The 26,034-nt window shown below is 40.2% G+C and overlaps 1 protein-coding gene across 12 annotated transcripts in view; it reads left to right on the top strand.

The window, feature by feature from the left end:
• EYA1 (EYA transcriptional coactivator and phosphatase 1) overlaps positions 1-26,034 on the top strand; it is a 372,737-nt gene that overhangs the window by 332,328 nt on the left and 14,375 nt on the right. For all 12 annotated transcript variants that reach the window (XM_070802666.1, XM_070802676.1, XM_070802669.1 and 9 more), the window contains 4 exons: positions 21,893-21,951; positions 22,048-22,208; positions 23,322-23,436; positions 23,547-23,668. In XM_070802666.1, the coding sequence (XP_070658767.1) occupies positions 21,893-21,951; positions 22,048-22,208; positions 23,322-23,436; positions 23,547-23,668 (457 nt within the window). The remainder of the gene's footprint in view (positions 1-21,892; positions 21,952-22,047; positions 22,209-23,321; positions 23,437-23,546; positions 23,669-26,034) is intronic.

Here is a 26,034-nt window from a genome sequence, read left to right as displayed (position 1 = left end):
TATGGAATGTTGAAGAAATTGGAGGGAAATTTTTAAAACTACTGTTATGAAACACAAGAGACACAGGCTTGATCCCTGGGTTGGGAAGATCCGCCGGAGAAGGGAGTGGCAAGCCATGCCAGTATTCTTGCCTGGGAAATCCTGTGGACAGAGGAGCCTGGTGAGCTGTAGTCTATGGGGTCACAAAGTGAGCAGCAGCATGTGACTTTAAGTTTAAAAATAAACAGCAAAATAAATCAGACTATACTGTATGATTATGATTTTAGCACTTATGACTTATTATTATAATAACCAGAGTTAAATACATTAAAATGTTGCCAGTGTGGATGTTTTTTGGGAGGTTATAAATGCTGTTTCTCTGTGATGCTCCAAAACTGAGACACTTCATTTACTAGCTAATATATATTTATTAATTGTTAGGTATCAAACACAGTTGTAGACGCTGAGGATGCAGCAATGATTAAATCAAGGTTACTGTCCTCATGGATTGTGCACTCCGGAGGGCAAGTAGAAAATAACACATTTATTGTAAATAAAATAGATTCAGGTAGAGATATGTATAGGAAGAAAATCAGAAGAGTAATTGGATAAGGGATGTTGCAGATTGGGATATCTTTAGCTGAGATGTTTGGGAAGAGGTGTCTTTAAAGAGAGGACATTTGTAAAGAAACCAGGAAGGTGGGAAGAAGCACCTGGAGCAGCAGGAAGGCATTCTGGAAGGGGAATGACCTGTACAAAGGCCCTGAGGTGGGAATGCATTTTGCTTCTTCAAGAAATAAACAAGGTCATCCATGTGGTTGGAGCAGAGTGAATGGGGGAAAGTTACAGGATCCAGATCATAAAGGGCTTTGTAGATTGTAGTAAAGAAAGTTGGATTTATTTCTAATTGCATTGGGAAGCCATTGGAGAGTTTTTAGCATGAATATGATAGACTAGTGTTTACACTTTTAAATGACTGGTCTGCTTATCATATAAGGAACTAGAATCATTGAGACCAGTTAAGAGACAGTTGCTTTGGGCTGAGACTGTAGCCACTCCAGACATGATGAAAAGTTGTAAGACTGACATATAATTTGGGGAAAGCCCTGGCAGGATCTGCTAATAGACAAGATGTGGGAGGAGAGAGCAAGTAGAGTTAAGGATGGGCACTAGCTGTTGACCTGAGTATCTAGATGGATGGTCACCTTACCTGAGATGAGGAAGAGTGGGTTTGGAGTAGTAAGACAGGGGAAAGAGCTGTCCTCAGCTCTTCTGAAATGAGCAGATTAAGTTTGAAATACCTATTCAACATCCAGATCAAGAGGTTATAAACATTTAGGTTTGGATCTCAGAGGAGAAAACCAAATGTGAAGGTGTAGTTATGGGAGTCATAAAGGCATAAGATGATATATCATCTCAAAGGGGAAAGAGTAAGAGAGTGTAGGATTGGGCATTAGACACTCAGACAATTAGAAATAGGACCAAGAAAGAAGAACTTGCAAGAGAAAGTGGTAAGGAGTGTTCAGTGAGGTAGGTGGAAAAGTACGAGGCATCACAGAGACCTGGAGAGTAGAATTTCAGGAATGAGGGGTATTCACTACTGTGTCAAGTGACTGTTGGATCTGCCCAGAATGTTGGTTGGTAATGATTGTGATAAGCACCATTTCATTAAGCAGAACACGTAAGCCTAATGGAAGTGGGTTGAAAATAAAAGAGTTGAGGAAGTGAAAACAGGAAAGATTGATTGGAGTTTCCACAATGACAAGATGCAAAAAGTTGGGCTGTAGGTAGAGGATCATAGGATCATGGTGTGGGGAGGTTAGTTAAAACAGAAGATATTTTAGACGTGTTTGAGTGCCAGTTGGAATGATCCAATAGAAATAATAAATTATGTGGAAAGGAGAGGAAGCAGCGGAAAGAGTCAAGTCCTTGGGTAGCAAGGGGGATAGGATTCAGAACACCAGTGACAGAGCTGGATTTCAGTAAGAAGGAAGGAAGAGTCGCCAGGTACAGATACTGGAAGACGAGGCTGTTCTCATTGTGAAAATACCTCCCTTGTATCTCGTGATTTTCTGTCTATCCCTTTCTATCCTCCCCCATAAGTCCCTTGATGGCAGGGACTATGACTCGTCCACTGGAAGCTTAAGCACCAGATTTGGTAGATAGAAGGCTCTCCTACGTCTTTTTAATTTTTTTCCAAAATTTTGAAAGTAATAGTCTACAGTGAGCACTACTTTTAATAATTTGCAGACATTAACTTTTTAAAAGTAAATGTCTAATCACAAATCCTAAAAATAATTGAAATTGTCCAAGAGATTAAATTTTGATATTATTCTTTTTGTAAGTCATATTTTCAAAATGTGGCAGAACACAATGGAGGTGCAGGAGGTATGATATAAAATGATATTCAGTGTGGTTCCAGTTTAAGTTTTTTTTAAATGTATATACATGCAAAAGAAGATAAAATATTTTTCACATTAAAAATGTTACCAAAAGTAAATAATTTCTACAATAAAGGATTTATCTCTGGATAGTGGGCTTCCTTGATGGCTCAAGTCAGTAAAGAATCTGCCTGCAATGCAGAAGACCTGGGTTTGATCCCTGGATCAGGAAGATCCCCTGGAGAAGGAAATGGCAACCCACTCCAGTATGCTCACCTGGAGAATTGCATGTACAGAGGAACCTGACAGGCTACCGTCTATGAGCTCGCAAGAGTCAGGCACAACTTAGCAACTAAGCCACCACCAGTGGGCATAACACTACCATAAACTAAGCTATAAATTCTCTTCATATTTTTCTTTTCTGTAGTTACTATTTCTTGTAATTAGAAAATTGTTGAATAATTATAATCAACTATTCCAACTTGACTCAAAAAAATATTCCTACATTTATGTAGTGTGTTATCTTACAACTCTGGGCTTCCCTGATGGCTCAGATGGTAAAGAATCGCCTGCAGTGCTGGACATCTGGGTTTGATCCTTGGGTCAGGAAGATCCCCTGAAGAAGGGCATGGCAACCCACTCCAGTATTCTTGCCTGGAGGAGAGGAGCCTGGCAGGTTGCAGTCCATGGGGTCGCAGAGAGTTGGACATGACTGAGCAACTAAGTGTAGCGCACAGCACATCTTACGATTCTAGGGTACTGGAGGTTGAACTCAAGTATTCATTCATTTTTGAGGGACCCTTTTGTGCCTCAATTTCTTGTCTTTAAAATTGGATAATGATAGTATCCTAGGGTCAGTATGAAGATTCAGTACATAAATACCTATTTAAATTTTTTTTTCTTGACCAGACCATGCAACATGTGGTGTCTCAGTTCCCCATCCACGGATCGAACACATGCCCCCTGCAGTGGAATGGAAGTGCAGAGTCTTAACCACTCGACCACTAGGGAGGTCCCCTTCAAACACCTGTTAGGTGCATAGAACTAGCTCTGACACACAGGAGGCACTAAGGAAGTCCAATCTGCTGTTCTTTCCTGAGTATCTTTGATGCAAAAATTGGAGAGTAGGGCCATGGAGAAAGAAGAGGGGGTGACTGAGGGAATAGTTAGGGAATGAAAATTTTGAAATAATAAGTGGTTTGCTGCCAAAATTCCCATGTAGAATTCCAACAGAAATCACACTGGAAAAACAACAGAAATTCTGCTGGTGTTCAGTTTGCAAATGCAGATGGTTCCAGGCGCATCACAGTGCACTCCTTTTCTTCTTTCCTCCTTTACGTTGTTCCCCCACCCCCAGTTCCAAGAGGGAAGGTTTCTTTGGGGCAGTTAAAGAGCTCTTGTGTCTGGCTCCCCTCACCCTGTGCTGGCCCTTCATAGAAAACAAGGGTGCTGGCTTCTTGTCCAAAAGAAGTGTGTTTCTTGGGTTGTGCTGATTGCCTTTTCTTGTTCTCTTCTTGCCTCATGTTTTGAAGGCTGACTTGTGGACCTTGCCAGTGGTATCTTTGTCATAGAGCAGAGCCTTGCCGTGTGCAGAGTGACGTAGAGGGAGAAGCTGGCTAAAGGGAAACTCTCCTCACATCAGTACAGAGCATTGACCTTGACCTCTATCAACACTGGAAACTCAGTCTTATCTCCAGGGTACACATGTAGGCGATTGAAATGAAGTGATTTTTGCCCAAAGCCACTTGGTGGTGGTGGTGGTGGTGGTTCACTCACTCAGTCGTGTCTGACTCTGCGACCCCATGCACTGCAGCACACCAGCCTTACCTGTCCTTCACTATCTCCCGGCGCTTGCTCAAACTCATGTCCATTGAGTCGATAATGCCATCCAACCCTCTCATCCTCTGTTGCCCCCTTCTCCTCCTGCCCTCAATCTTTTCCAGCATCAGAGTCTTTTCCAATGAATCGGCTCTTCACATCTTGATTAGATAATAGTAAAGCTAAGATGGGAAAAGGAATTTCCTACCTCAGTATCATTGCACAAACCTCTCTAGCCATGTCCCATAACGTGGAAATTTCTCTGCAGCAACGTAAAGGAAATAGTGGCATGATGATGCTGTCACACGCCATTGTCATATAGCAGATCCCATTAACAGAACATGTTTTCTCTAATGTATTATTTGTTTGCTTTGTTTATATGTTGTACTCTACTATTAGTAGTTGCTCAAGCAACCTAAAATCTGTTTTGAAAAGGTTTGGAGGTAGGTGGGTAAATAGATTGCTTGATTGTTAGATGACAGACAGACGGATGTATTGGTAAATTCCTATTGTTGAATAGACAAAAATATTATTTTACCTGCCTCTATCTACATTGCAGCTTCCCTGGTGACTCAGATGGGTAAGGAATCTGCCTGCAATGCAGGAGACCCAGGTTTGACCCCTGGGTTGGGAAGAGCCCCTGGAGAAGGGAATGGCAACCCACTCCAGTATTCTTGCCTGGAGAATCCTGTGGACAGAGAAGCCTGGCGGGCTACAGTCCTTGGGATCACAAAGAGTTGGAGACAACTGAGCAACTAACACACATCCACATGTGACAGAGAAAAAGTGCTGTACATTTACTCATGCTTACTCCATCCTGGACACTGTGCTAGGCATTGAGGAGAAGAGATGAAATATATTCACTGCCCTCAGGAGTCAGGATGGGAGGTGGAGACAGAAAAGTAAGGGAACGGTTATATCACAGTAAATCTCCACAGTGATGGAAACATGTAATGATGTCAGCAGAGTCCAAAACCAAGATCAGCAACCCAGCCTGTGGGAGGAGTGACGAGACTAAAAGGCAGGAGATATGACTTCCACATGATGTATGTGACCTTTGGTGTGAGAGAGCACGGCATTTAGGAACAGTTTGAGTAGATCTAAAGTGTTGGCTCAGGTGGTAAAGAATCCTGCCTGGAATTCAGGAGCCCGGGGTTCAATCCCTGGGTTGGGAAGATCCCCTGGAGAAGGAAATGGCAACCTGCTCCAGTCTTCTTGCCTGAAGAATTCCATGGACAGAGGTGCGTGGTGGGCTACAGTCCATGGGGGTGCAAACAGTCTCACACAACTGAGCAGCGAACACACACACACACACACACACACACACACACTGACACTGACACTGACACTGACACTGCATGCCAAGCAGTTGGGAGGTAAGCGGGCAGAGAGGAGCCAGATTACGAGAGGCTTTGTTAACTCTGCTAAGGAAGTGCCATATCATATGAATGCCTAGGGTAATCATGAACGAATGTTTATCTTTGCTATGGAGATGAATTGCATCGTGAAGTCAGGGGTATCAATAATCTAGAGGAGAAATCACCAGGGCTTGTTTGTGGGAACAGAGTATGGGGGCAAATGGAGAAGCTCTTAAGAAAACAGTCTGGAGAGGATGTGGGAGTGGATTTGATGTACTGGGTTGGGAGACCAGAATCTTAGTTCAGGCTTGAACAGTAAGGTAGAGATGGAAAACCCAGGACAGTGAGCTGGCTCTAAAAGGAAGATGCTAAGTACAGTTTTTTTGAGTTGTTGAATTTGAAGTGTGTTCTGGACATCAGACAGACTCCAGCAAATGTAGTAAATGCAGGTCTGAAGCTCAACAGAGAGAAGCAAGTTTGAAGTCATCACTCGTGAAATTGGTTAGGATTCCAAGAAGAACATATTGAGTGAAAAAGAAACATCTCAGAGCAGGGGTCTCTTTGTGAGATTTCTATTTGGCAACACAGAATCTCAACATACATTGATAACATATGTAAAACAAAAGTGGATGTTCTAACAAACTGGTAATTGACCTGCCTGTGAAGCTATCTTCCTAGTTTTACCAAAGTCTCTTTTTTATTATTTTTTATTGTGGTATAATTGATGTATAAGAATATGTAAGTTTCAGGTGTATAACATACTGATTCACACTTTTAAAGGTTATATTCCATTTATCGTTATTTAAAATACTGGTTTTATTTCCTGGAAAATAGAATAAAATAAAACACTGGCTTCATTCTGTGGATGAAGCAACTACTAGGCAGCGTGGTCTGAGGAAACGGTGAACACTTCTTTGAAATTCAGGCCCCAGTTCAGGCCTCACCTGAACAATGAATGCATGAGCTTCACCCATCCACCCTGGTGAGCATCAGAGATGGTTCCGAGGTGCAGTACCGTTAGGAGAGAATATCTGGAGCCCCAGTCAGTGCCTGGCACCTGGTGGGCCTCAGCATGTAAAGCGCCTTTTCCTGCTTGCCGAACAGACATGCCACTTCGGCTGGTAATTCACGTAATTGGCTGAGGGCTGTCAGTTTATTTAAAAATCCTGAGAAATTGACCTGTTGGTGTCACCTATGACAGACTTTTTGTTTAGATTCTTCATTTTGACAGGTGCCCAGTAATCTTCAGTCTGGGAGATTTTACTCACTTACCTTCATAGGAAGTTTTCTTAGTAGAGAAAAAAGAAGTCTTCTTTTCTTTTTCTTTTTTTTTTTTAAATTGACGAGTGCAAGAGAAAGCCTGTAACTTCAACTTCCCCCAAATGTGCTTAAGTTGTGGTCCCTGGAGTCTTCTCCCATTTCGGGGCAGTTACAATAGAGCCTCTTTCTGGGCTCAGCCAGTCCAGTATGCTAACAGCATTTCTAAGGAAAGGCTTTTCAGTCCCAGATTCTTCTTGCTACTAATTGTGTGCTACTCCTTTGTAAGGCAGGTAGAGGACCAGGGCAGACAGAGAGGATGCTGTTTTTTGATCAACATTATCTGGTGATTTTGTTTGCCTCTTGGAAAAACAATCAACTAAGAAGTATCTTCTGGTATTGTGTTTTGTCAAGAAGTTAAAGGGACATCTTAGGTCCAAGATATCATCCCTTTTAATTGGTGGAAACTGTTGTTTTAAACACACATTCATGTAGTCCTCCTGGATTTGCAGATAAAAAATTTCTACTAAACAAAAAATAAGTAGCTTGGAACATTCATAGTTGAAAGGTAGTATTTAGCATGTTTGTAATAAGAACATGTAGAAGTGTGGTGAAATAATACTTTCTCTTTGCAAAGTAGAAATTATAATCTTTGCTTTCTTCAAAATATAGGGGAAATGACTTGCATTCTAAATGCCAAAAATGAAAGATTCACTCTGCTTTCAATCACATACCTATTCAAATTGTTGTAAGCAGAAGTCATATCCCATAACTGGTCAAGGCCTTAAGGAAATTGACAAAAGCTTTCCCAAAATCCAAGAGAAAATGTAAAACTTTATATTAGAGTTAAGAAACAACTGAATTTTGTAAAGCTTTTTAGGGGTGATAGTAAACAAGATGCAGATATCCGTCTGTGTTCTCAAAGTGTTTAAAATCACGTAAGCTCAGAGTAAGGACTCAGAAAGATGAGAGTGACATTGAAACTGCCGCACAGGATTAACAGGAATCGACAGAGCTGCATGGAGTAAACTTTAGAGAAGAATGTTCTAAGCAGAAGGGATATAGAACAAGGATCAGAGATGTGAGTGAAGAAAAATGTCAAGTAAGGAAAGTATAATATAGTCTAAGGAGATAACTGAATGTCACGAATCTAAGTTTGTTCATCAACCTGGTCATTCACTTAAACATTTATCAAGTGATTACTGTTTTGTGCACAAAGATGCTTAAATATTAATTATCTTTAATAATAAATTATTCTTTTAGATGCTTAAAATAGAATTGTAAGGAAGATTGACAGCCATTGCCCTACTTATTAACAGTTTAAAAAAATGCTATCAGCATTTTAAAACAGTTTGAAGAACTCTCAGCCATTGCTTGGTTAAGAGAAATATGAGACATGTATAATTGTGGAATCAGATCAGATCAGTCGCTCAGTCGTGTCTGACTCTTTGCGACCCCATGAATTGCAGCACGCCAGGCCTCCCTGTCCATCACCAACTCCTGGAGTTCACTGAGACTCACGTCCGATAATATAGATGATTAATTGATAGAAAATGATATATATTCCATATTGCTGAGTGGAAGAGAAAGTAGCTACAAAACAGGTACCTGGTTTTACCTGCTTTTTTGGTATGTGCTCTGTGCTCCAGTCTTTTAGTCTTGTCCAACTCTTTGTGACTCTATGGACTGTAGCCCGCCAGGCTCCTCTGTCCATGGAATTTTCCAGAGAAGAATAGTGGAGCAGTTACCATTTTGTACTCCAGGGGATCTTCCTGACCCAGGGATCAAACGTCTGCCTGTTGGATCTGCATTGGCAGGTGGATTTTTTACCCCTAGCACCACCTGGGAAGCACTTTTTTTTGCCGGGGGCGGGGGGCGGGGGGGAGGTTATATATCACCTATCAAAATTTAAGCTCTATGAAAAACATGAGGAAGGCTGAGTGAGTGAGTGAGTGAGTGAGTAGGACCAGGAAGAATGATGGAAGAATTTATCAGTGCTTACTTCTGAGGGATGGAATTGAAGTTTATTTCCTTTATATATTTTTCTGTTTTTCATGAATGCTGTACATGAGTATGTATCATTTTGCAATCAAACAAGATAATAAATATATTTTCCTAAAACTACTAACTCTTTAACACTGCAATGACAAAACGTAAAAATGTTAGCAATTAATTTTCAGTTGGGTTGACCCATTCTTTCATATTAAATTCTCTCAGATAATCTGGAAGGTTTCCTTAAGTATCACCCATGTGCTTGGTACACGTAGAAAAGGAATAGGCAGAAATAAGGTCCAACTTAGAAAAAAGAGAGAAAAAGACCCATAAAAAGTTCTCTCTTCCTTCCAAGAATTTACTACCTGCTGGGATACACAGAAGTGATCTCTGTAAGCCTTCATTTCCTTATCCATCAAATGTAGAGTTTAAGGGAGGGTTGGAAATAACATGGGCTTCCCTGGTAGCTCAGCTGGTAAAGAATCTGCCTGCAGTGCAAGAGACCCTGGTTCAATTCCTGAGTTGGGACAATCCCCAGGAGAAGGGATAGGCTTGCAGTATAGGGGCCAGACACATAGTAGCTCTTAATGATTGTTGCTTCTGTTATTCAGTGAGCTCCAGAGCATACGTCAGCGCTGACAAAGAAAAGGAACCTTGCCTTGACAGGTGAGAGAGGCGAGACAAGGCATTCCAGCAAGCAATAGACACAAGCGTTATCTAGTGAAAGAGGGACGTGGAGACCAGGCTGAGACTGGCCTGCCAGGAGCATGTGACCCCTCCGGATGGGCTGTGAAGGAGAGACAGACATGGCATTGGATGGGCAAGGTTAAGGCTCAGTAGAAAAGCCCTTGAATGCCCATTTGCATTGGCATATATTTAGTGTTTCTAATTTAATTTTTCCTAAGCATCTATTAGGGCTTCCCAGGCGGCGCTGGTGGTAAAGAACCCACCTGCCAATGCAGGAGACTTCAGAGACACAAGTTTAATCCCTGGGTTGGGAAGATCTCCTGGAGGAGGACATGGCAACTTACTCCAGTATTGTTGCCTGGAGGATACCATGAACAGAGGAGCCTGGTGAGCTATAGTCCATAGGGTCACAAAGAGTCGGACACAACTGCAGCCACTCAGCACACATGCAAGCATCTATTGATCACCTTCTGGTTAAAAGTCAGATACAGAAACAGAAGTGAAGTGTATTACCTGCCGCCAAGAAGCTAACCCTCCACAGTGGAAACTGTATTTCAGGGTGGGAGGGTGGACAAAACCTACTCTGAGAGAACTGTATCTGACGGTGATTTGATGCACAGGCTGGATTGAAAGGAAAAGGGCTAGAAGCATGGTGAATCCCATGTTCCATTCTCATAGCTTTGTTAGAATTCTAGTTCCTTCCCTGAGAGAAAATTCTAGTGGCACTCACTTTTGTACCCTCTCTCTCCAGCCCTCCCCATGTTTATGAAGCCATTCTGGCTATATCTGCATTTCATTTATTTTTGTGTGCTTAGTGCCTGGTATAGGTGATCAGTCATTATTAGTTGAGTACATAACAAAATGAAAGAATACAGAATGTGTGTCCTGTAATATATAACATAGACTATATTAATGCTATATAATACTTTTCTGAATAATATACAAACAACCAAAAGATATTCTTTGTGGCTTGAAATGTTTAATCATAGGAAAAGGGGGTGGTTTTATAGGAAGTGAGACTGTGAGTATGAACAAAATTTTTCCTTAGTTTTTAGCCCCCAACTCCTTTTCCCTCTGCTATTGACACGCATTGGTTTGGGGCACACTAGATCCCCCTGCACCCCCATGCTGGAGGAAATTTACCAGATAAGACAGTTCACACAAAAGTAATGGAGCTTGTCATTTACCCTTACCGGAAGTCTTTGTCTTATAAAGGAAGATTGAAAAGGGAAGATTTCAAGGGGTGGAATTTCAGACCCCCTGATACTTAGAAGAGAGAGCTTTTTGAGTAAGACAGTGCCTCCTGAGAGGTCCTCACTCCCCACATGAGGGGCTGACAGTGAGGGAAGGTGATGATGGAATCTTCCTTCAGCTCATGGGGAACCTATTTTTTTAAGTGCCTGTGTCCGGTTCTGCCAACTTGTCTCTCGGGAGTCAGCAATAAATATATGGCAGAGGAAATCAGCGTGGAAGATTTTTATTCACTTATGAACTGAGGGTGTTATTCTGAGCTACACATTCTTTGATACAAAATTGAGTCTCTTTTACCAGTATAAAGTCATCTCGCTGTATATGTTAACTAAAGTTGACAAATTGGTCTCTTTTAAACTTTCAAATTTTACTTCCCACCCCTGCAAAAAAAGAGTCACTTAAAAAACCAGTTGCATTGAAATACGCCTTTAAAGATTATAGACAAATGGCTTGAAGGTCAATGAAAATGAATCAATAGACATGGAATGATAATAAACCAGAACTTCTGTTTGTTGCAAACACTGAATTTTAGAGTGAAATATTGTTTCAGAGATTAAAAAAAAAAAAGAGCTCTCTTAAAATATGACCAGCTTAATATTATAGCTTTAGTTCATTGGTTTATGTATGATCAAAACAGAAATAGTCCATGTAAAGAAACTTCTAGTTAAATGCTTGGTGAATGAATTAGTATGTGATTGATTTTCTTCAAATGGCAGTGACAGTTAAAAGAAAGTGATTGCAGGAAAGGATAAAAGGTTTCCTGGTTTGAGTATGTTTCCGTGCTTCTGGCAGCAAGTTTGCAATAAAAAGAATGATTTTTATGAGAATGTGATTATTCACAGCAAGACTAGAGTTGGTGTCACTATGAAAAATTCTTCTTTGGTAGATACTCTCAGCAGGAATAATAGATCTAAAAGAAAGGCAACAGGAATTACAAAGAACACTGTGGCCAATGACAAATTATGTTTGCAAAATGATGGGCAAACCCATTGAAAACTGAGAAATCAGTTCAGCAGTAAATCAAAGGCTTATTCTTAAGAGTAGTCCTGACAGTCAAAAGAATGACATTTATATTAGACATGTGCTGAGTTTTCTTTTTTTCAAGGCTCTGAATTATTATTTTGTACATTGTCAGCCTTTACTGTTTTATCTTACTACTTGACTTTAAATTACATGATACAATTAAAAATATGATATTTTAACAAAAAACTATGTAATACAATTTGACATATTATGAAACACTGATGCACTACCCTATTTTGTATTTGAAGGTATATAACATAACATGTGGGCAAACTCCGGAAATGGTGATGGACAGGGAGGCCTGGCGTGCTGCGATTCATGGGGTCGCAAAGAGTCGGACACGACTGAGCGACTGAACTGAACTGAACATTTTCACTGATTTCTCTGCAGATTTGTAAAATGCCATATCTTCTTATGTTAGCTGAACTATAAATGAAGCTATTACATTTGGGCCAAAGCTTTCTGTGTATAGTATCATGCGGTAAGGGTACAGAATGCACTGAAATGTATTTTGTGCTATTGCACAAAACATAATCAGTAAAAGATGGATCTTATAGCATTAAATTATTAGGCATTCACCATATACCTTTTCACTTGGTGCTTTTTATTCACTGTATTTTTGAAATTTACTGTATTTTTTTAAAGAAAGGAAAATTATGTGTTGATATCATTTGATCAAATGTAATAACATGCCATAATTATCAATTAAATGAATCCATTACTTTTAGAGACACAATGTTGAACAATTTCAGATAAGCCCTTTTCATTTTAAAAACTTATTTTCAGTTCTGTCTGGCTTTGATTAGTAAGCCTTCTTTTCCTCACCGTAAGGTGGAGGGTGTGAATAAAGACAAATATATTTAATATGACCATGTGGTAAAGAAGGTATTCATGGTTAGAAAGAAGGAACTCCAAGCAGAGTGAAACTGACATATTTATTAACACGGTACCACTTGCTAAGAAGAAACCAGCTTCATGCAATTCCTTTGGGATTCTTGGAGAAGTGTGCTGTGGTGGTATTATCATGCCATCTCACTTTTAATGAGCACATTTTTAAAGGAATTAATACTATAAGAAAATATTACAAATTTGAAAACATGTTCTCATCTTCTCTTTAATTCTTTAATAAGCTTGATAGCCCTATAATTTTTATTTAGTGATCTTAAATATTTAGTATAACCTTGTACATATATGAAAACATAGCATAAGCACTTTATCTTCTGCTTTAACATGCCATCTTCACATACTTTTCAGTAAAGATTTTATCCTCTAAATGTTTTATGAATATTCAGCTAAACAGAATGAGATTGAAATAGCTAATGTCTTGCCTTTGCTGAAACTGCTGTAATTCAAGTCTTGGGTTTCAAATACAGGTATTAGAGATATTCTAGAAAAATATCTCTTTTGTTTAGATAATCCCTACAGGATATTGTAACTTTAAATGCATTAAAATATTGTTTCTGTAAGTAAGAAACAATAATTAAAAACAGCATAGGTCTCTACAAGTTGCATCTTATTACCAGATCTCAAAAATTGATGTTAAAATTCCTCTTACCTAGTTTGAGATTTGAAATTGTTTTTATTTTTTTTTCCCTATCGGCTTCTATATTTGTGTCATCCTGTTCCTATCAAAACAGAACAGAATATTGACTTATTAACACGTGTTGGCACTGATGCTGTGCTGAGTAGATAGTTTTAAAGTGGGAATGTAAAGATAAATTTGTCCAGCTGTATTTTAATTCCTTAACTTGTGTTCCCCAAACTGTCTAACAGAATGAGGCAGATTTCAAAAACTCCCTTTTTTCTTCATCTCCTGTGCTGTAGCCATGGGTAATCTGCAACCTTTTCTTCTGCAAGGAAGCATTGTGTGGGAAAGCAAGGGCGATCCACAGGTCACGAGGTGCACCCCAGACAGACATGACAGGTCCTGCTGCTGAGAGCCAGAGTAACAGAGCTGCGGCCCCCACATCCTCCTTTCCAGGTGGCCCGTGCCACAGGCATGCCACCAGTCCACAGTGACAGGCACAGGGGCACAGCAGTGCTGTGACTTTTCGTTGCATCCATTTGAAAGTGTAGTGCGGGTCTGGACACAGCTTTAGGAAGCACGCTACAAGCACATGACTTAGACTTACTGTTTAGATTAGTGAGTCTAAATACACAGCGCGCTAATTGAACAGCCTCTTTTATGCAGAGCAAAATATCCCAGTAAAATCCAGGTTTCTGCAAATTTACTAGCGGACAGAATTTCTTTCTTTCCTGTTTTAAGCAAAGTATATCATTGATTTATAGTGTTGTGTTAGTTTCAGGTGTACATCAAAGTGATTCAGTTATACATATATTTTTTTCAGATTCTCTTCCATTATAGGTTGTTGCAAGATATTGAATACAGTTCCCTGTGCTATGCCATACAGACAGAATTTCTTTACCACAGAGCTCAAGGAGCTGAATCTAATTGTCAGTGAATTAGGAGCAGGACTCTTCACATCTTTGCCATCAATTAGTTTGCTTCTGGACCACCCCTCCCCCCTCCATAGAACTTCCAAGTCACAGAAAATCTCTAGGGTTGACCCATCTTACCTTATTTTTCCAACAAAATTATGCAGCTATCTAGGCAGTCGGGAGTTATTTCCAAAAGCCGCATGGAAATCACTCCCTTAAAAACCTGTCACTCAAATACTGGTCACCCTGTAATGCCATCTGTACAATTTGGATTTTTGATTAGAAAGAGGGTAGTGTGAGCAGAGCCACAGGGAGAATCTTTTGTTTTTTCTTTTAATTTTTCAAAGCACTGTTGATCACTTGCCTTCCAGACAGCTGATGTGAGTGTGTGCCGTGTGTGGTAGTCGCTTCAGTCGTGTCCGACTCTGTGTGACCCCCTGGACTGTGACCCCATGGAGCCCACCAGGCTCCTCTGTCCATGGAACTCTCCAGGCAAGAATGCTGGAGTGGGTTGCCATTTCCTCCTCTGGGGGATCTTCCCGACCCAGGGATTGAACCCACATCTCTTATGTCTCCTGCATTAGCAGGCAGGTTCTTCACCACTAGCGCCACCTGGGAAACCCATTTGAGTGCGTTGTCTCTAAAAGCACTAGAAATACTCCTGTACTCCATATATTATAGTTTTCATATTTAGGAATAAAAGGAAAACGTTCTGGTAACTTGCAGATGTCTAAGGTGTCAAGCTAGTTATCTTATTGTTTGGTGGAGAGGTCAGAGCAGTGGATGTAACTGCTTGATGACAGAAGGGGACAGAGAACCCAGCCACCGTGTCCCTGGCCAACTCCAGCAAGTCTCAGTAGGCTCACTGATGCACAGACCCAATGAAAATTGCTCCTTCTCTGGGGATGCTTTTTCTTTCCATTTTTACTTCATAAAGGAAGGTATTGAAACAATTAGTCGGCAGTATGGTGTTCGTTTTCTCATGGTAAATTTGGAAAATGGAGCAAATATCGCTTCAGTCAGCAGAATCTGGGCTTATATAACTCAACTTCTCCCAAGACATGTTTGTAACATTTTTATATTGTTCCCTTTCATAACGTGCAGACTGCCTCCAAGTCTTCAAGTCTGTTTATGCAAAGCCTGCAGGTTTACTTGGAGTTTATGTTTCTAGTGTCAGGTTCAGGGGTGTAAACGCCTCAGCATCCTGACTGTGATGTCACTGTGTTTGGCACACAGAATAAGACCCATTGTAACTGTCTTAATTCTTTTCATTAATTTTCCTAAATGAACGTGAATGGCATGGTGTGTTTTTACATAATTATGGCACAAGTGAGAGGCTTGAGGGAAAAGTCCAACCACTACGGTATCAAAGCAGAATAAATATTTGCAGAAAAATTCTGCCATAACTTAATATTTTGCATATGAGCCCCTGTACAAAATCTGAGTTATTCCCGGAGCTCAGTCCAAAAGAACATGTCTGTGGCCCAGCCCTGGAAGGCCAGAGATGATGATGGATCGGAAAAAGGTCAGCTTGAGTTGCAGTGCCAAGAATAATGACAGAAAGAACCAAAAAGGCAGAATAACAGTGCACCCAGAGTTCTGAGGGAGACCATGCCTTTGCTGCGTGGCCGTGAGATAGGACCCCCTGTGGCTTTCTTCCTGCTCCCAGCCCTGGACCTGGTATTCAGCTGCTTCATGGGTTGGCAGTTTTCCCCAGCCATGCATGTCAGCATTTTATAATCCAGCCCCACAAGTGCTGAGATGTCTGTAAGCTGAGGGCCCAGAGTCACTGAAGCTTGCCGATTTTATTGATTTTACTGCTCTGTGAGAAGCACAAGCCATGGAACATAAAGGGAAGCCAGACAAGGCTGAACTTTGGGTGTTGGGTTTGTGGTGTTTATCTGAAGGATGCTTGCTCACAGGAGCCGTTTCAGGTACAACAGAGCCTGCAGGCCAGTGCCTGTGGACTCAGCATCATGCTTCCCTGGTCGTTGCCACCTGCCCTCATTCAACTCGACTGTGACTGTGACCGAGTCCTTGTTCCTAGGCTTCGAGCCTTCTAGTAGGACACGTGACAAAGTCATGCTAATACCTATGCTCTCATCTACCCTTGCGCTCTGTCCCCTCCACCCTTGTAAAGACCGAGTTTCCATGATGGCTTTCCTCCTGGGATAATTTCTCTCTGAAGTGCCAATCATTTGGAGGCCAGGTGGAGAGATGAAGGGGTGGGGCTTGAACTGCAGGATGGAACTTGAACCTCCGAGCTCTGGGCCAGAAGTGGTGACAAATGCTGGACCCCCAGGTGGGCATGGGGCAGACAGAGGTGAGGATACATCCTAGAGCAGGAATTCCATAAACATTAAACAACTGACAAGCCAGCAGGGGCCTAGGTTGTGGAGTGGGCCGTTGTCTAAATTGTGCAAAATCCAGGGATCCTCGGGAGAAATAGTGCTTGGGGATCAAAGGCCTGTATAGTGTCTCAGCACTGAGGTTACTTAGTTTTTCTGAGTCTTCACTTATTTGCAGCCGTAAAATAGGCTGTAACATTAAATACTATTTTGTGTTCAACATAAGTAAGTATCAGTAATTCAGCTCAACAAGAAATAGGAGTCTGTGTGAGTAGAAGCAACCATGGGCCTGCCTCTGCAGGTGTGCTAAGTCACTTCAGTCATGTCTGACTCTCTGTGACCCTATGGCCTAGCCCGCCAGGCTCTTCTGTCCATGGGATCCTCCAGGCAAGAATACTGGAGTGGGTTGCCATGCCCTTCTCCAGGGAATCTTCCCAACCCAGGGAACAAAATCGCCTCTCTCATGTCTCCTCCAAAACCCGTGGAGTTCTTTACCACCACACAAATATAGAAAACAGCTCTTTTGGAGTTGTTAGCCATCCCTTCAAGGGAAGGAAAAATCCATTCTTCACGGGATATAGACTGTCAAGACAGGATACCTTTGTAATCCAGTGTCAGTGGGCGGTGTATTCCTGGTGCTTTAGGACTTATGGAAAGGGAGGGACTGAGCTCACCGTGGGAACAGTGGGCCCAATATGTTAGCAATGTCTAATTCAGTAATAATTATGAAATTTACCTAGTAAGGATAAACCACAACTTTGCCTAGCACTGGCTTGACTCTTAGAAGCTCTTTGAGGGATGTGGGTATATGTTAAAACTGGTTAAATAAAAATGTTAATTATATACTCCTGTAGTATTGACATGACATGATGTAAACCTTTATACAAAAACATTGATTTTGACATCCCTTTGGAAAGCCATGAACAACAAATAGTTCTCTGCTTATCTCTTGATCCCTTTCCAGCCCCACATCAGTTCTCGTATCTGTAGTTTGGGGGTTGAAAGAAACTGTTTAAGATCTTTCCTTCCTACCTCTGAGACCTGTTGATTAACTGCACAGAGTCCCTTTGCATCTGTGGGGTGTTTTCTAGAGAGAAGGATGGCTGGCCTCCAAAAGGTCACCTTCCCCACCCTCATACTACAGCCATTCAGAAGTAGAGGACCAGCATTGTCAGTCCCTGTCACCTGCTGGTCCATGCAACTCTTCGCCTTCGGCCTCAGGGCCTTTACACTTGCTCTCTCCTTGCCCTGCAAAGCTGTTTCCCTAGACACTCCCACAGCGTTGCATATTCCCCTTGCCTGCCGTATTGCTTCTCCTTAGCACTTGTACAGATTGTACATGTTGCATGTTTTCTTGTTTGGATGTCTCTCCCAACTGGAATGTTAGTTCCAAGATGGTAAGGATTTTTTGTGTTAAGTGGTGTGTCATTAGCATCTACAGCAATACCCAGAACAGGTATTCCTTGATAAATAATCAGACACAATAATAAATAAATGATCACCTTTCTAACCCAAAGCACCCATTAGCCAGTTTGGATCCATGTTGAATGCAAAGTCTATCAGGAGACAAGGAAATGACTACTTCACACACCTACATGAGACCCCAAGCCTGACACCCATGTGTGTTTGGGGTCCCTTAGGTATCTCAAGCCTGACCAGGCCAGAATAATGCATGACCAATTAATTAATTAACACTAAATTGGTTGAACTGGCCATGGGAGGCCCCTATGTGGATGCTGCCCCAAGACTTGGATTCGGTAATGGCTTGAATTCCTTAAAATCTTATTGCATACTTTTTGGAAATTTATTTCAATTACATTTTCAGCACATTCAGTCTTTTGGGAATAAAAATGTATTTTCTCATGGAATTATGTATATTCTGCACTCTGTGTATTAAGCATCTAATTAGGGTTTGTAGGCATAGACTTTGGCACCTGAAAATATAGAAGGCTTCCATTACCGTCTTCTGTGTCTATAGACTCTTGCAATGGGGCTTTAAACTTGGCTGCTGCTGCTGTTTCATTGGTTTCATTTCTTCTCCTGTCCCTCTGTTCATTACCTAATTGTCTGGGTTCAGAATAGATTTGCGAATGAAAAGCAACCAAATTCAGAAAGCAAAAATGGAAACCTCAAATTAGGCTCTTAGGAAAACAGGCAAAAAGCTGGATGGCTTCTGAAAGGTGAAAGAAGGGAAGCCTCATCACCATGGAGGAGACAATTTCAGGATATCAGAATGCAGGGAACTGCAGTTTTCTAATTTAACACTAAGTACAAGTTCACACATTACAGGGCTCAGCTGAGAAATGAAATGATATTTCAGTATCTTAATGGTCTCCATTCTTTGAGGAATTAGTTTTGTATGGGTAAGCATCAAAATAGTAATATTATAGTTTCTCATTAAAAAAAAAAAAACTTTTTTAAATACACAGCTTATTTTCCAAGACATTTATGCCATTATTTGTAAACTCATAATAGTGACTTATCATCTTTCGTATTGTTGTTCAGTCGCCAAGTCATGTTATCAATTGCAAGTTTGTGCAAGACTACTTGTCTATTGTTAAGTAAACTGAGAGCTCATTCCAAAAACATATTTTACATAGACACTTTAATGATGTTTTAATTTCTAAGCGCCAACTAGGCCCTTTAAAAATGCTCTTGATTTTTTAATCTATTTTTTAATTAATTTTTGTTGGAGTATAGTTGCTTTACAGTGTTGTATTAGTTTCTGCTGTACAGCAAAGTAAATCAGGAATATGTATATCTCCTCTGCTTTTGGATTTCCTTCCTATTTAGGTCACCACAGAGCACTGAGTAGAGTTCCCTGAGTACATTCTCATTAGTTATCTCATTTGATTAAAATCATTCTACAGAAATTCTCTGGCTAAGGTATATGTATGGCTGATTCCTCTTGCTGTCCACCTGAGACTATCAAAACATTGTTAATTGATTATACTCCAATAGAGAATAAGTTTAAAAAGAAATTCTCCTGCTAAACAGCAGGGTTTTGTGGTTGCTGTCACACCAAACTTTGCTTTAATCAGATCATTGTGAAGTGAGTTTGGGCTGGGAGCAGTTGACCCTTAATTAGAGTAAACCAAGATAGTGAACAGTACTTCAAATGAGGGCCCAGCCTGGGAACAAAAAGCCTTAAGGAAAGCTGGCAGGAGAAAACAAATACAGGATTCGGGCAGACAATAGCCGTGGTAGAGTCATCAACAGTCATTAGAAGATAAGGCTGCTCTGTTAGTAATGGAGATTTACAGCTGCATTAGCTTAAGAAAAGCCTCTTAACACCCTGTTTTTCCAAAGCATTCTTCCCACCCCTAGAATTAACCGGGTAACTTTGGGTCAGCTTTGATTCCTTAAATTCAATTCTTTTACACACATCTTTTCCTCTTCTAATTCCTCAACTTCCTCCCTCTCTCTGTTCTTTCTCCCCAGAAAGAAAAATCCTGCATTAACAGCACTGAGGCTTTGGGGGGTTCTGTTTGTTTGCGGGAGTACCCTTTTTCGAATTTGTTTGTGTTTTAACTAACCACACACCCTAACAGAGTCGTGTACCAACAGCATTTTTGTATTTCTGTCTAGATGAATGGCTAGATGGTAGAAAGTCACGATTCAGTAATTCTTTAAACCCAGAATAAGTATGTTGTTGAAAAACACAACTATCATTCATCTTTCACCCTCCAAATTATGTATAATAACTCAAAAGAAATTTCCCATCATGTTTTGCAGGAATGACCTGTTTTTAAAATGTTAAATTCACAGTCCTGCCTGCGAGGCCTCCTAGACTTTTATTCCTTTTTTTTTTTTTTTCCTATCTGGGGTTATGGACCTCAGGAGAGCAGGGAAGGGTTACAAGGTCAAAGCCTTTTTCCTCCTTGGAACTTGCGGCTTGCTGGGAGAGGGTTGCCTGGAAAATAGATGCTTTAGAAGGAAGAGGTTGGGGTCAGGATTTTAATTCTGTTAAGCAACAGCTGGTTTGAGTTTCTTTCCACTTCTATCTCCTGCTCCCTTCCTCACAAATCCGTGGAGAGAAAGAATTTGTGCAGAAGGAACCGGCAACATAAAAATCCACCTTCTGTTCCTAGGGTGCTTTATCTCTGGCATCTTTGTTACACATTGAATGTCAAGCACTAGAGGGATAGGATAGATTTGATGAGGTGAACTCTATGGGAAGGATGGCTAGAGCTTTAGTCCAAAGAACCTTATAAAATACAAGATGCACGCCTGCCGATTTCTTATAAGATTTTTTTCACTAAAACTTTTAATGGAAATAAGTGTCAGAAAGGCCACTGTGGTATTTGGAGGCTGACTGCCAAGAGAAGAATCATGGCTAAAATATTAAAACATGCCAAGTGTGTATTACTTGTTTCTGAACTAGAGACCATGTCTCCAAATTATAGTTTGCCTTCATTTGTTCAGCAAATGTTTATTGAGTGTTGCTCTTCCCACAAAGATGCTGGAGGCCGGGGCACAGCAGTGAGATGTAGGAGTGCTTACATGTGAACAGGTGTATCAGTGTGAACCCGTCTGACTGGGCTTTAACCCACAATTACACCCCCTATTCTAAACAGTTTATGCATGGTGTGGCATTTTAAAATCAGGTCTGTTCCAATCATTTTATAATCAACTCATAAATCCACTATTTAAAATGAAAATGTAATAACAGAAAAACAGTTAAAAAAAAGTTTTTTGAAAAAAGTAAAAGAAAAACATCATGGTTAATTTTTTTTAGATTGGGAAGTCTCCCATGCTTTTTTCCTACACACACACACACACACACACGTGTGTGTGCGCGAGCAAAATAAAACTCACATCTCTCAAATCAATGGCAAACTAGTAACAGATTTTCTGGTCTGGGCTCCACGCTGGCCTCAGGCTGTGTTGGTGTGTGGCTCAACAGCAATCAAAGGTCATAATTTCATTGGCAGTTAGCATCAGGTTTAATTTTTCTAGCATGTTAGATTTACCGAAATGTCTGGTTTCAGTTACACTTCGGCATTGACTGAATCAGCTCAGAGCAGTGTGATGTCTTCAGGTACCTGAGGTTTATGGAACACATATGCTAATTGTTTTCGATCACTTTCCTTTCTAAACACAAAAATGTGTTTTCTGAACCTGAGTAACAGTAGTCCGTATTGACATTGCTCCTTTCTTACATTGAAAAAGGACCCAAAGTAGGTAAAAATGTCAATTTAACAAGACTGCCACCTACTGATTGACGTGGTTGGCAAACACTACCAATTTCAGTGTTTGGTGGTGGTTGTTTTTTTTAAATAGCTGTGTATGGTTTTTCCCCCAAAAAATGTAGATGCTTTTTCAAAATTAACATGTATCAATTTTAATTGTGTTTTAGGAATGTGACCAAGTTCATATAGACGATGTCTCTTCCGATGACAATGGACAAGACCTAAGGTGAGCCCGTGATCGGGATGTTATGGTTTAATTGCTCAGCTCATTAAGATGAACTTTCTCTTTGGTTAACTTTGGGCTTTTCTTGCATCTAAATAGCACATATAACTTTGGAACAGATGGCTTTCCTGCTGCAGCAACCAGTGCTAATTTATGCTTGGCAACCGGTGTGCGGGGCGGTGTAGACTGGATGAGAAAGTTGGCCTTCCGCTACAGACGAGTAAAAGAGATCTACAATACCTACAAAAATAATGTTGGAGGCAAGTGACTATCACCAGTAGCTTGCTGGGTTGCTTAAGACAGTCTCAATAAAATACTCAGAGCATCACACATTTACATAACATTTTTGGGGGTAGAACAGCTTTTGCTGAGAGTAGTTTCATCTAACCAGTGATTATTCTGCTGTGATTGAGTGAGAGAAGTAATAGACTTAGAGCCAGCTGCCCTGGCCAGTGGTGTGAGTTAGTAAACTTACTAGAGTACGTTTCTTGACTTCTTGCCTAGAGGACTTAAGATGAATCATAAAGCATCCTTCGCAGGTAGATGTTTGTATTAGTTCATCTTTTGATTGTGTTTCAAAAGGACTTTGGTACGAAAAGGAATATATTGACCTCCCTGGTGGCTCAGATGATAAAGAATCTACCTGCAATGCAGGAGACCTGGGTTCAATCCCTGGGTTGGGAACATCCCCTGGAGACGGGAATGGCAACCCACTCCAGTATTCTGGCCTGGAGAGTTCCATGGACCGAGGAGCCTGGTGGGCTGCTATAGTCCATGGGGTTGCAGAGAGTCAGACACGACTGAGCAACTAACACACAATGAAAAGTTTAAGGGTGGGTGTTGGTTTCTAGCATGGCTAAATTCAGATGCCCTGGTGATGCAATCAGTAATCCTTGGCCTGTGATTTCCTTTGGGGTCAGTCCTTCCTGAAAGGTGGCAAAAGTGATCACCAGTAGACCCAGGCTTCTATTCAACCAGTCCAGCACCTCCATGGGGTGGAGAAACATCTTTCCCAATAGATTCAACAAAAACGTTCCAGACACTTTCAGCGGCCAAGACAAGGTCATATGCCTGTTCTGGGAGCCAGACGATAGTGTTGTGTCTCTGCCCAAATTATTCAGTTGGAGGAATAGGGGTGAGTAGGCTCCCTCAATAGAAGAGAGGACTTCTATAACTAGAAAAAGGGATGTCGGGGATGCAGAAACAATAGATGTCCCCTACAGTACTAAATATTTGTTGAATGGTATGTGAAAAAATTGCTTAGTACACGTAAAGCTTGAGGGAGGTATTAGAGTAGTTTTAAATGTTTATTGTTTATAAAGTTGGCAAAACTCGTTGGTAAGGAAGTAGTTCCTTTGCTTTTAAATCCACAGGTCTGCTTGGTCCAGCCAAGAGGGAAGCCTGGTTGCAGCTAAGGGCTGAAATTGAAGCCCTGACAGACTCCTGGTTGACACTGGCTCTGAAAGCCCTCACGCTCATTCACTCCCGGTAAGTTGTCCCCAAGTCACTTCGTAGGGCCTCTGCCTGAAGACAGGCTTTGCTTGTTCGTTGTGGAGACTTATTTTTCAACTGTCTTTTTTTTCTTTCTGTTCTCATAGAACGAACTGTGTGAATATTTTAGTAACAACTACTCAGCTTATCCCAGCGTTGGCGAAAGTCTTGCTATATGGTTTAGGAATTGTATTTCCAATAGAAAATATTTACAGTGCAACTAAAATAGGTAAGCTACTTTTTAATCATTTATATAACAGTCAACCTTTTGCTTTCAGGCTAGTAAAAACAAAAGGCAATAAATAGGATTTTATTTACAGGATTCTAAATGTCAGAAAACTAGAATAATGTTTAAACCAAGTTTATTGTCAAAATTGCCTTTAGATGTGAAGAGAAATATAAAGCATAATCCATGTAGCTGAACTCAGAAATTTTTACTTCACTGGCTGACATTAAAACTTATGCATTTTACTACCGTCAACTTAGCATCATTTTTAGATTATTATCTGATTTTTATTCTCTTAGGTAGCATCAACAAAAATTATTTTATAAGCTAAAACAAGTAGTTATATAGAAACATACAAAGCAGAAATAACTAATAGCAGCTTTAATTGGGCAACTCCAATATATTATTATTACTGGAACTTTTTTTTTTTTTTTGCTTTAACATGTGTAAATGATTAAGTTCTCATTTTTGTTATGGGGATCAAAAAATTAGATTCTTGCAAAAAGAAAATGTAGTTAGGAAAGATTACTGTGAAATTTACTTAAAATATCAAGCAAGACAAAACAAAAGTAGGAATTAAAAGAAGACATGGCTCTTGTTCTTAGGGAATTCACTAACAGAGGAAACAGACAACAAAATAACTATAGTATGACAAAGTATTCAGTGGTATATAAATGAACATTTATCAAGTATTTACTAGGTGCCCAGAATCGTACTAAACATTTTACATATTAAAGTCCATCTTTGCAACCTTTTCATTTTACAACTGAGGAAGCTAAATCTCAGAGATATAAGTAAGTCAGTTTAAGTTAATAGCTAGTAAAGTTGAGGATTAGAGTAGATCTCTGAGTCTAAGGTCCAGCAGACCATTCCACACGCTGAGGGATCCTACCAGTAAGTGCCCAGTGTGCACTTCATTGGGGGAGCATTCAGTCCCACTCAGAAGGAGGCAGAAGGGCAAGTGTCAGTGAAAGTTAAAGGGAAGGTCTGACATTTGAGCTGGGTATAGAAGGGTATATAAGAGTTTATTTATAGGCAGTTTTTATAGGCAGATGGCTAGTGAGAACAAAGCAACAGAGAAATGAAAATGTATTCCCTGCTGAGGGAGTTGTGAGTTTTCCTGGGTGATTAATATGCAGTATTCATGGGTAGCTGGCAAGGTAGATTTGGGTTTTAAGTGGCCTTATATGTTGCTATGATGAGGTGAATGTTATATAATTGAGTCCTAGGGACGGAGGATGAGTGTCCTGGTAAGTGGGAAGAAGGTTGTTTCTGGCTGAAGAAAAAGGGGCAAAACAGACTATCTCTGATTTGTTCTTCTCTTCAAAGAATTTACTAAACTATCACTAAAAAATTACGTGTTTAGTTATTTGTTCATAGTCTCCTTGATAACTGAGTCTGTCTGGGTCATTCATCATTGTAGCCATAGGGCCTAGCACATAGTAGGTACTCAATGTTGAATGAAATGGATGAATATATGGTTGTTTATTCAGAAGAAGGCTGACAATAGAGGTTTCTCTTAGGCAACTGGATAAGTAATGACACTATTAGCTGATGGGGAAATCAGATTTGATGACAAAAATAAGAGTTTGATCCTGCTTATGTGAGTTTGAAGAACCTGTAGGATATTCAAATAACCCTATAAAGTTGGAAATAGTTGGAGTTTGAGAATGACTGCTGCCTCCTGAGAAAGGCCAAGAACAGAAAACTAGAAGACCCTTATAAAACAAAGAATTCCTAGTAGCCTGATATAATCCAGAATTTTTACATGTTCTCAGATAAATTAGTAATCAATTTCCATTAACTCAGGTCTTTATCTGTATCAGTTAAGAGAAATCATGTTTTGTGAACAGGGATCCAAGATAAGGTTTTATTGGCACATGAAAGAAAGAACATATTCCAAATAAGCATATAATATACAAGAGATAGTACTTAACTTCCTGGAAGGAAAGGAATAGTAGTATATTACATGTTCTGCAAGTTGAAGTTTAATCTCAAATAATCTGAAAATGTGAGGATAATAGGAAATTATAATAACAAGAAAGTATTTTTAATGGACATATTGTTTGCAATATTGGAATTTTTTTCAATATAGAATAAAAATTCAATTTAAATACTGTACAGTGGTAGAAATGATCTCAAAACCAGTGGTAGAATCATGTTCCTGTGATTTTTTTTTTTTTTTTTAGTAATAAAAATAGAGATTGAAACTCCTATTAATTACTGCTCATCTTGCCATCAAATGAGATTGTAACATGGGGATCAGTGCAGAAAAACCAGGGATGTTTTCCTGTAGGCAAAATGGCAAAATCAGAAAAGGAAAGGGACTGGTCTGTCATTCAGCAGAGAGCTGTGATGTTCTTTCAGAC

This window comes from Bos indicus, chromosome 14 (genome assembly GCF_029378745.1).
Source record: "Bos indicus isolate NIAB-ARS_2022 breed Sahiwal x Tharparkar chromosome 14, NIAB-ARS_B.indTharparkar_mat_pri_1.0, whole genome shotgun sequence".
Taxonomy (NCBI): Eukaryota; Metazoa; Chordata; class Mammalia; order Artiodactyla; family Bovidae; genus Bos; species Bos indicus.
The sequence above is the reverse complement of the archived record's forward strand: the minus strand, read 5'-3'. Positions and strand labels throughout refer to the sequence as shown.